Below are 11,935 nucleotides of genomic sequence, written 5' to 3'. Positions count from 1 at the left end.
GTAGGTTGGATATGCGATACGGCCACATAAATTCTAAAATTGTAGAGCTTTTTAGGATGAGCAAAATTTACAATATCATCAAAATAATCAAATAATCTAATTAAATAAATCTATTATAATCAAATAATTAAATTTATTTAATTATAAATTATTTAAATATTCATTTGGTATAAAAAATAGACTAACTAATTAATAACTTCATAACTCGAACACCATATCCAACTCTATTGAGGCTATACATCCTGCAATTTTGAAAGAAAAAGAAGAGATGTGATGTGAGCATTACAACTCAATAAGGATCCCCATAATCATACCAACATAGATAAGGTAAATTTAAAATAAAGATCAACTATATCAAATATTATACAAAAATCATAAAACCTCAGAATGATTATTCAATAAAGTTCCAATAAATCTATATAATTATGTGCATATAAATCAAATATATAACTCATTCAAAAAAAACACATCAAATGCGTCATCATTCCAAAACTTTTGTTCAACAATAATTTCATATACCTTATCTTCCATCATTATCCTAATTTCTGATCAATAATTATCTTTTTGATTTGGACTAGCCATAGTCATGCTTTGACTTGTAATTAACAAATCAAAATCCACATTTTATCCTGTAGTAGCAAACTATAACACCCACTCTTCAATGTGTGATGATAAACTATAATATCCATGCTTAAACTATAAGAAAATAAGAATTTAGCAACTACAAAATCGATTGCTAAATAATAAAATTTAGTTGCTAATTTATTTTACGATCGATTTTATGATCGAAAGTAAAAAAAAATAATTAAAATTTTACTACTGATTTAACCATCGAAAATAAAAAATTGTTAATTATTTTGCAACCGATTTATCAATCAAAATAATTGGTTGCTAAGTTTTTTAAATATTTTTATTTAAAAATTTAATCATAAAATCAATCATAATTTATTTTTTATAATATTTTAATTTTTAAAATTGATTACAAAATTGGTTGCTAAATTTATTGAAAATTATTAAAATAAAATTTGGTTGCAAAATCGACCTCCAATTTTTATTTTTTATTTTTTATTTTTATATTATTTTTTATATTATATTATTTTTATTTTTTGTGGCATTTTTTGTGGAGGTACAGGGAGAGTTCAAAACCCACAACGGCATCCTCTCTGATGCCTTCATCGTTGCAGTAAACAAAAAAAATCCTGAGCCACCCACTCGATTGACACACCTGAGAACAAGAAAAGCAGAGGAAAAATTAGAAAAAAATTAGAAAAAAATTAGAAAAAAATATAAAAAAATAAAAACAAAAGAAAGTTAGATTTTGATCATTTGAGGGAGATCGGTGAAGGTTGACGTTGGTGACAATGGAGAGCACGGCACTGATGGAGATTGACGGCAGGTGGCGATAAGGAGAAAGGGAGGAGGTCGGCATGCTCTGGATGGCTCGGGACAGAGAAAAAAATACCTAAGGGAGATTGGTGAAGGCTGATGCCAGTGATAATGGGAAGCATGATGACTGTGGAGATCGACGGTAGATGGCGGCAAGAAGAAGGAGAGGAGGTTCGATGAAAAGAGAAGGGGAGGAGAAGGAGAAGGGGACCACAGGAGGGAGGAATGTGGTCGTCGGGAGGAGAGGGGGGGCAGTCGTGGGTGGGCTGGGGAGGGGGCGAGGAGAAGAGGGGGTTCGGGCATGGCTAGGGTTGGGAGGAGAAGGAGAGGAGAAGGAGAAGGGAAATGTGGGAGAGAGGAGGGGAGGGGGGCCATCGCGGGTGGATCGAGGAGGGGGCGAGGAGAAGAGGGGGTTCGGGCACGGCTTGGGTTGGGAGGAGAAGGAGAAGGGGAGGAGAAGGAGAAGGAGAAGGGAAGTGTGGGAGGGGGGAGGAGAGAGGGAATGCGGTCGTCGAAGAGGGGAGTGGGGACCATCACGGGGTCGAGGAGAAGAGGGGGTTTGGGCGTGGCTAGGATTGGAAGGAGAAGGAGAAGGGGAGGAGGAGGAGAAGGAGAAGAGAAGTGCGGGAGGCGAGGGGGGAGGGGAGGGGGAATACGATCGTCGGAGAGGGGAGTGGGGGCCATCGTGGGTGGGTCAGAGAGGGAGCGAGGAGAAGAGGGAGTTCGAGCATGGCTAGGATTGGGAGGAGAAAGAGAAGGAGAGGAGAAGAAGAAGGGGAGTGCAGGAGGGGGGAGGGGAGGGGGAGTGCGGGAGTGGGGAGGGGACGGGGGCCGTCGCAGGCAATTCGGAGAGGGGGCGAAGAGAAGAGGGGGTTCGGGCACGGCTAGGATTAGGAGGAGAAGAGAGTTATAAACAAGATTTAGCAACTGATAAATCAGTTGCTAAATCGATCTTTAAATATAATATAATTTAAAATTAATTTTTTAAAATTTAAATATTTAATTTTATTTAAAATAAATAAAGACATCAATTAATTTTTTTCAGAATTCAAATTTATGATCAATTTTTTGATTGTAAAATATTAAAAAAATTTTATAATCAAAAAATTGGTCGTAAACTTATTTATAGATTAAAACAATAACTCAAGAATTTTGCGATCGATTTTTGGGTCATAAAATTTTTAATACTTTGCAACCCAAAAATCGATCGCAAACTTATTTATAGATTAAAAAAAATTTCAAAAATTTTACAATCGATTTTGTGATCATAAATTTTTTTAATATTTTAAACCAAAAAATCGATCATAAATATATTTAAATAAAAAAATAATTAAAATATTTTATGATTGATTTTTTTGGTTGCAAAATATTAAAAAAATTTTACAACCAAAAAATCGATCGTAAGATTTTTTATAGATTAAAAATATAATTCAAGAATTTTATGATTAATTTTTTGGTTGCAATTTTTTTTTTATATTTTGCAACTAAAAAATTGGTCACAAACTTATTTATAGATTAAAAAAATAATTCAAAAATTTTACGATCGATTTTTTGATCGTAAATTTTTTTAATATTTTACAGCCAAAAAATCGATCGTAAATATATGTAAATTAAAAAATAATTAAAATATTTTATGATTGATTTTTTGGTTGTAAAATATTAAAAAAATATTATAATCAAAAAATTGATCATAAAATTTTTATAGATTAAAAATATAATTCAAAAATTTTGTGATCGATTTTTCAGTCATAAATTTTTTTATATTTTACAATTGAAAAATCGATCGTAAATGTATTGAAATTAAAAATAATTAAAAGTTTTTGTGAAAAATTTATCAGTTGTAAATTATTAAAAAAATTTACGTTCAAAAAATCGCTAGCAAAATATTTTTACAATTTAAAAATTAAAAACTTTGCGATTGATTTTTCGATCGCAAAATATTACATATTTTTTGCGACAAAAAAATCAGTTTCAAAATTATTCAAAAATAGAAATAAATAATTAAAATATTTTGTTACCAATTTTTTGATTGTAAAAATATAAAAAATATTTTTTTATAATTTTTTTTATATTCAATAAATCAATCTCAAAATATTGGTATGCCTTCCGATGGAAAATTCAGCAATCAATTTTGCAACTGATTTTAAATTGATCGCTATATTAATATTTATCTAAAAATTGATCATAAATTTGATAAAAAGATTTGATCATAAAATCGATCATAAAAATATTATTTTCTTATAGTGTTAGTCTGACAAGCTAATATATTATGATTTGGCCCATTTCTTACGATTCAAAATAGTATGCTTTGGCACTTGACTAGCAATCAATATTGTGCTCGTCTAAATTCTTCTATCTAATCAACAAATTATTTAATTTTATTCTTCTTAAATAAAACATAACTTCATACCATATTTTTTTGTCCAATTTTAAAACAGTCGGTATCTTATTCTAAACAATTAATATACGATACATATACATAATAAAAAATTATATATTTATATATTCATATCAGCAATCATACGAAAAATAATAATCATCCCATGGAAATGGTTGTCCTCTTACAGAATCAAATCTCGTCCTCAGATTAATCATATATATAATCAACATTAATATTAAAATATTATATATGGATGCGTAGATTGTCGCATAATCCTAGCTCGGGATCCCTCCTCGTACAATGTCGGGTCCTTCTCGGGCCAACCGGAATCCACAAAGTACCTGTATATTGGTCTGTAGGGCATCTGGAAAGGGTAAAGGGAGTTTCTATCAAAAAAAAAAAAAAGAGTAAAGGGAGAGAGAAAAAGAGTGAAGACGAGGAAGAAAGAGAGGAGCAAAAGAGAGAGAATGCAAGAGTGAGGGAGATTCACATGTTCTCCTCTCTAAATAGAAGAAGCTGGCCATGCACACGACAGTGACCTCTCGATGGTGGTGGCGGATAGAGTGGAACGAAAAGATAAATACAAATGGGGAAATTTCAGTCATGATTCAGCACAAAAACTAAGTAGGCAACGGTGATTTCAAAATAGCTAGGGAAGATGGTGTTACCAAAAAAAAAAAAAAAAAAAAAAAGGAAAAGAAGATGGGGAAGAAGAATAGTGAGAGAATGGAGGCCAAATGCCTTGCTTTCGTCGAGCTATGATAACCGTTTCCCATAAGCACAGTGACATCAATTAATGGCACAGTGGAGACTGTAGAACTCCAAATAAAGCCAAGAAGAAAGAACAGAGAAGAAAAGACTTAGGCATGTCATCTTCCTACCCCAACAGGGTTCGAGGAGGAAAAAATCCTCCTCCTCCTCGACGTCGAATAGGGGCTCCGACCCAATTGCTTCCAAAGGGTTCAGGTTGTATCTTTCGCATGCAAAAATAATAGATCTTTTTTTCCAACATCAATTGGTGGAACATATGTTGCACACATCTCAAAGCATACTGAACTCTTCTTCTCGTAGTGGTTATTCTGTGATTCAATGATGTATATTTCGAAAAGGGCAAAAAAAAAAAAAAAAAAACAGAGAGATGCATCATTCTTTTGCGTCGAAGATATAGATCTTCAGGCCTTCCTTGGCACCAAGCCATGGTCAGAGAGGCCGAGTTATCTAAAATCCTGACCTAGGCCAGCTGATCAGAGGATCCGCCTGGACCCTACACACGGCATGCATGATATGGTCGAGCATGTCGCCACTCACAGCCGCTCAAATCGATGAGCATGTAGATGGCCACTCATGCCATCCCCCATTCTCTTTCCCTTTTCTCGGAGGTACATCACCGTTGTTGTTGCACCCAACACGGTTTCAGACTCGTCCGCCGATCTAATGAGAGGTTCCCATTCTAGCTACTTTGGTTTACGAGACATCAATCTTTTCATTTGACCACATCTTCCGAAGTAATCGTTTCACTTTTTGACCATCTTTAAAGAAACAATGACTCCGTTTACTCATAAAAAAACACAATAACTCCTGCGCATGCTTGCATCCAATAGAAGAAGACCACGTATAGTCTAGCCTTGGAGCCCCTCCAAAGCGCGCCAAGAACGGTCACCCTGTTCCTCGTGCAGTGTGCTGCCGCTCAGAGTCCACATGCTTTCCCTGCACCTCTGTCCCTCCTCTTTGCCTACAGAAAGATACCATCAACTTCCTTCATATATATGGGACTCCTTTCTCTTTTTCTTATAGATTAAGCTTTGAACCCTTCTCCTCCACTATTCTTCTCCTCTTCAATGGCCAAGTTGCTCCCACTGTTCCTCCTATTACTCATCACATTCTCCATGGTCTTATGTGGGGTGAGTTTCTACCGTTGTACACTCTTAGGCACATGAATCCATATATATTTGTATATATATAATATTATATATATTATATATATATATACACTATATAACAAAATGTCCCGTGTTGCCTACTAGGTGGCACCGTGCACGCACTTGTACTCATTTCTCACCAATTTTCCCTGCTTGTTGATGTAGATCGGGCATGAGGTAGAGGTGGAGCTGGCTAAGAAGAGCCAAGGGGTAAGCTTTTTTTTTATAAATTTTTTTAATACATGTTATGGTCCTCATGTGGTTGGTTCCAAGTAAGTCTCAAACTTTGTTTTTGGATATTATCCAGGGGAGGCATGGCTCTGGAAGCCTAAAAAGCTATCGTAAGTTGCTAACTAGGTCTTATGCGGAATACCATTACTGAGTTTCCTTGTGTTTTGGCTTTGCCCTTTCTTAATGTGATTATTTGTGATGGGTTTCATATGTATGTATGTATACATATACATATACATATATAGAGTGTCCGGGTGAGTGTAGCAGGAGGTGCTCTCGGACGCAGTATCACAAGCCGTGCATGTTCTTCTGCCAGAAGTGCTGCAGGAAGTGTCTGTGTGTGCCTCCGGGGTTCTATGGAAACAAGCAGGTCTGCTCATGCTACAACAACTGGAAGACCAAGCGTGGTGGCCCCAAATGCCCTTGAGATCCATATGGATACATTAGTCGTTTAGCTAGTTATATGGTTGTAGGTCTATATATGGATGGGTTGTATGGTTGGTGATTTTTCTGGTATCACCATATGCTCCATAATCATCATCTGCATGTCTTTTATGGGCTTGTTATGTTTTGTTTTGGAATGGGCTGGGCTGTCCTGGGTGCCAGGGCTTCTAAAGTACTAACCTTGGATGTCTGGTTTTCCTTCACTATAACTATGGGAGTTGCCTATCTTCTGGCCATCAAATATGTGCTGCTTTTTTTTGAAAAAAAAATTCTGGTGACACTGAGTGTTGTTCCATCTATTTGATGTATTGATGTTGAACTCCTTTTCCAGTGTCTCATCCCATCATGGTTAGCTGTTGTGGTTTGTCAAGCTTTAGTTTGGTGAGATTATTGGGTTTCACTTGCATAAGATATTAATTCCAGAAGACAAAAGGGATCTTAATATATTAATTAGAAGTGATATATTAGTATTGATTTTCCCAGGATGGGAGGAGAGGAAGCTGCAGGACCTAACTATGTACTAGATAATATTTTCACTACCTGTGTCTTTAATTGTAAATAATTTAGTTCAACCGACGAGATAAAGATGAAAAAGTCATTAGCTAGAGAATCTGAAGGGGTGTATTTTTTACAAAATTAAGATGCATCATCTTTGTAAAGGTAATAATTCATTGATGAAAATAGGAATAATTTATTAATAAAGCTTTTTAGGCAGGATAAGGTCCTTACTTTTATCATGGGATCATGAGTTCTGAACCTTGTAAAAATATCATCCATTAGTTGGTTATCTTGCGGCTTCCGAAGTGTTATAATTATCACCAAAAAAAAAAAATGTTGTAACTAATTGTTTAGAAAACAAAAAATTTCAGTTTCACGCCTCATTTTATGAGAGTGAGAAGGCTGGCCACATTAGCAACGCAATCAGTATGGACCTGAAACTGTGGAAACTTTGAAACTAAGCAAATCAGCCCTATGTAGCCCACCTTATGTGGCCTGTGGCCACCATAAAAAGATACAGGAACCGAAAGGAGGCTCGTATCCAATAGCTCTACGAAATCCTCCATCGCTTTATGGAGAATGTCTCCCTGCTTTACCTACTCCACTTTATTCCACTTTAATTTGTTTCATCACCTTCTTCATGGGTACAGTAAGTGAGAAGGAAATGGAGAGAAAACTGCCTCATGTTGCACGCCACACGAAATTCTAATTTATGAACCATGATGCCGGCCTTTCATCCTCTTGGCCTCCAAAGTCCTACGCACAATCAATAAACAAAGGGTGGTGGGGCAAGACCACTACAAAATATCAAATCATGTCTCTGCTCTGCTCCCCCTCTACAACTTCTAAGGCATGCTTTTTTTTTTTTTTGTCATCAGAAAAAAAAAAGGCATGCGTGAAAGAAAAACCTGTCAATGCCCACTAGGGCTATGATATTGAAATTTGATGCCATTGCTTACTTTCATATCAAATATAATTAAATTAATTATATATGTGAATATTTATTCATTTTTTAAACAAAAGATTTATGAAAATTAGAGATAGGTAGGTGATAGTTTTTATTTGTGTAGGTATATGCATGTATGTGTGTGATTAGACATGGATAAAATATTTTTAAACAACAAAAAACTGGCCATAGACTTAAAATCTATATTCATCAGTAAGCCGAAAGAACCCTGATTTCAATGGGCTAATGTTCTTCTCAGTTTCAAAACAAATTGTATCAATATCATATCCAAACATCTGTTTCTGTATAGCAATAATATATTAATATCCATCATCCATATTTTTTAAAAAAATTAAAGCTAAAATTAAAGCATTCAGAAGTCCTCATCAACATTGATAGGTCCGATGCAGGTATACAAAATGCTGCCAAATGTGGGCCTTTAGATATAGAAATGAAACAGACTATATACATAAATATGTGTGTGTAAGTATGCACATCACACACACACACACGTGCATGCATATATGCACTCAATATGGACATATATACATATCTATGTCTATGGTCATGCTCAAGTTATATCCTATATAATATAAAATTTTTGGGCATTTGATGCATAGATTAGAAATCTTTAAGTCATATAATTTTTTATTTATAAATATTTTTAGAGATAATAACTTATATCCAATGACTCGAATTGTCATCGTGGGATGTTTATTGGCTAATTCATTAAAAAGTGTGATACTTTGTAACTTGATCAAGGCCAACATTTGTACATACATATATAGACACGGATTGACCCACTTCAGTTGCTTTCGAACACAAAATCTATAAATGTCTACCCAAGATCTCCTTTTTTTTTTTTTTTTTTTTTTTTTTTTGGTGCAAGCAACTCAACTAATATGTTGTCACCGCAGAAGACATTTAAAAAAAAAAAAAAAAAAAGTTGGAGACAAACTGTTCAAATAAATAAATATATATATATATATATATATATATATATATATATATATATATATATATATATATATATATATATATATATATATATATATATATATATATATATATATATATATATATATATATATATATATATATATATATATATATATATATATATATATATATCGTGAGGTATCTTTGGTAGATGTATTGGACGGTAGAACTATTTGATGCACCTATGTCATGGTAATTTTTCTCTTTTGATTGCATGACACGGTAAAATGGAGGAAATTTTAGTCTTTGATGTTGCACCATTGGAAATAAAGATACGGATGGCAGCCAATGAAGTGCAATAATCTAGAATCCTCAACCGATTCGAAAAGTTTAGAGCTGACATTGATTGGCCAATCACAGTTTCCCTTTCCCATCATGTTCAAATCATGCTTTCAAGTTTTCATCGATAAGGGGAAAAAACCTGCAGACTGTTTCTTGCCAGACATGATAAACATGCATGGGCCCTATTTTGATAGAGAACCAATGATGGAGACTAACAAAATGTGATATATGCCAGTTTCATCCTTATATTTGTATGACAAAAATTGATTGCAATCCAATGATAGATATCCATCCATGAGGTGCTCCATATGTCCTAGTTATCCACACATACATTCTACTTAATCTAGCCACTGCTTAGAGAAGCGCAATATATTCATATCAAAAAAAAAAAAAAAGAAGCACAATATATATATATATATATATATATATATATATATATATATATATATGTTAAATGGAGGATGCTAGCCATTAATACTTCCCCTAGTGTAATCAGGTGTGAATAAAATAGTACTTGCTGTATATTTATGAAGTACAATATTAGCTGTATTGTTATATAAATACTGATCTTTCTTTTTCTTCACGAAGCTTCTTGGCCAATTTTATTTATATGATTCTCTCGGTTCTTCCCTTCAAGAGCCAACAAGAACTAGTATTTTAGTATTAGTTATTAGTAAGGGTATATTGACACATTAAAATACCACAATATGTTCTACATATATATATTGCATCAAATCGTTAGGTTGCACGTATGAACTAACTGTTCATGTTGACTGAAACTGGGGTCCACTAGTCTTTGAATCGTATGAAAGGTGATTGAACTTATCTAATCTTCTTAGATTTTTCTTTTTCTCAAAATATCTTCCTGGAATATCACCTTTCATTTATGAATGGAAAGTCCTTTAATTTAATACGTAGCGGTCCAAATGGGAGTCTCTCTGCAGAGTTGTACTATAATCGACACGTATTGAGGCTCATGTACAACTTTCTCGATGTGTGTGTGAGGAATGGGACAGTGTTTAGAGGAGGAGACAGAGGCACGGGCTTACGCTAATCCTGCTGGCCTCTTGATTCCCCTTTTTGTTAAGGTGTTTGATTGAGACCGTACAGATTTATCTGAGTAAAGGACTGGTTGCACTGTCAAAAACTACTTGTTGGTCGCATGTTTCTCAACCACGTCATGTCTACAATTTGGATAATAAGGGTGGCACATCTCATAGCAGTACTACAGCTTCAACTTGGATACATTTAAAAAAAAGTATTTTTTTAAAAAATAAAAATTATTTGAGGGATTTTCTTCTTGGAAGAACTTCGGTTAAATAATTTCTATAATTTCAATCTGTTCTCCTACGTATCTTTACTTTATAGTGCTTAGTCATGCTAGGTAATGTTTTGCTTGATAGTTTTAAAATCATATATTTATGAAGAGATAATTAAATAGCATTATAAATTGAATGGTGATATATATATATAGTTAATTATTTTTGATTTATTGAATATTTTTAAATCTATTAATATTTTTATTATTGATTTTTTATGAATATTTTTTTATTTTAAATTGATTTAATAAATTAAATTAGTAATAAAAAAAAGGGTTTGCTGGGAACTGCTCTAAGGTTAAAACTTTGTTGTTTTTTTTTTTGGTAGAGAAGGTTAAAACTTTGTTTGGGATCTACAGTGTTTTCCTATTCCTTGTTCACATAATTAATGGCTGTACATTCAAGTCATTTCCATATAAATTCACCTCCTTCAAAGCCAACTTCCTTCTCTTCCATCCGCCTCTTCTCTCCCCCTCCTTCCCTCAAAGACCCGGGAGCGGCGGTGAGCACTAAGAAGCCACCACCACCACCATCATCCAGAAAGACCACCATGGGACCCCAACAAGACCCCAAGAAGCCGTCCTCCAATGGCTCTGTGGCGACGAAAGAGAAAGTCGTGAGGTACAGAGAGTGCAGGAAGAACCACGCCGCCAGCATCGGTGGCTACGCGGTGGACGGCTGCCGCGAGTTCATGGCGTCGGGGGAGGAGGGGACGAGCGACGCCCTCCGCTGCGCCGCCTGCAACTGCCACCGGAGCTTCCACAAGCGAGAGGTCGAGACCGAGACCGTTTGTGACTGCTCCTCCATCTCCACTTCCCGGCGGTGAACCAGCTTGGCTCTATCTCTTGCCATCATGGTCTTGGAAGCCTTTTTCTTCTCTCTTAGTTACTATTGCTAATGAAACGAGATTGTTGTAAGGGATTTAAGGTTGTTAAGTGTTCTTTCCCTTGCCCTTTTGGTTTTGGAGTTTGTCAAAAAAAAAGACTAGGAGTTGAATTTGTTGTGGGTAGTGTTACATATGACTTGTTTTTGGGTTGTTTGTAGAAGTGCTTGTTTTGTGAGTGTATTGTTGCTTTTTATCTCATACATGATATGGTAAGATATATTTATGTCAATTGTTTGGATCTTGGCAATCTGGATCCATTCATGGTGTTGGTGGATAGGATCTTGGTCTGAAGAGATTGGAGCTCAAGCTGATGGAACTTTTCATCTTCTTAGTTTGATTATTAGGAAGCATTTCAGATGTGAGTAACTTGGAACTCTTGATTAAAAATTGCATTGCCTGGTACGAAGTTTGTGTTTAAAAAATAACATTGCATATAGACATCAGCATAGAAGTGGCGATATTTATATGGGAGAAGATGACACCTCTATTGTTTTTAAATTCAATGGAGTAATTAAACTATCATATCTTGTTCTCAGTCCTCTCAAGTGTTTTGTTTCTTTTTTGACTCCTCTATAGCCTCAAACATGGATGCTCATCCCTTTGAGGAATTGGAGTTATGTAGTGGTAAGATGTCTACTCATTGCA

At 34.8% G+C, this 11,935-nt stretch overlaps 2 protein-coding genes across 2 annotated transcripts; both read left to right on the top strand.

The window, feature by feature from the left end:
* Positions 1 to 5,537: 5,537 nt before the first annotated feature.
* LOC105052373 (gibberellin-regulated protein 6) lies at positions 5,538 to 6,620 on the top strand. Its single transcript, XM_010933158.4, has 4 exons — positions 5,538 to 5,667; positions 5,851 to 5,895; positions 5,993 to 6,026; positions 6,162 to 6,620. The coding sequence occupies exons 1-4, from the start codon at positions 5,605 to 5,607 to the stop codon at positions 6,341 to 6,343; spliced, it is 324 nt and encodes a 107-aa protein (XP_010931460.1). The 5' UTR covers positions 5,538 to 5,604; the 3' UTR covers positions 6,344 to 6,620.
* Positions 6,621 to 10,763: 4,143 nt separating this feature from the next.
* LOC105052374 (mini zinc finger protein 1) lies at positions 10,764 to 11,519 on the top strand. Its single transcript, XM_010933159.4, has one exon. It carries the CDS (start codon positions 10,793 to 10,795, stop codon positions 11,228 to 11,230), a length of 438 nt encoding a protein of 145 aa, XP_010931461.3. The 5' UTR covers positions 10,764 to 10,792; the 3' UTR covers positions 11,231 to 11,519.
* Positions 11,520 to 11,935: the final 416 nt, after the last annotated feature.

The sequence above is a fragment of the Elaeis guineensis genome, chromosome 10, assembly GCF_000442705.2.
Source record: "Elaeis guineensis isolate ETL-2024a chromosome 10, EG11, whole genome shotgun sequence".
Classification (NCBI taxonomy): domain Eukaryota; kingdom Viridiplantae; phylum Streptophyta; class Magnoliopsida; order Arecales; family Arecaceae; genus Elaeis; species Elaeis guineensis.
This window is presented reverse-complemented; position numbering and strand designations above follow the sequence as displayed.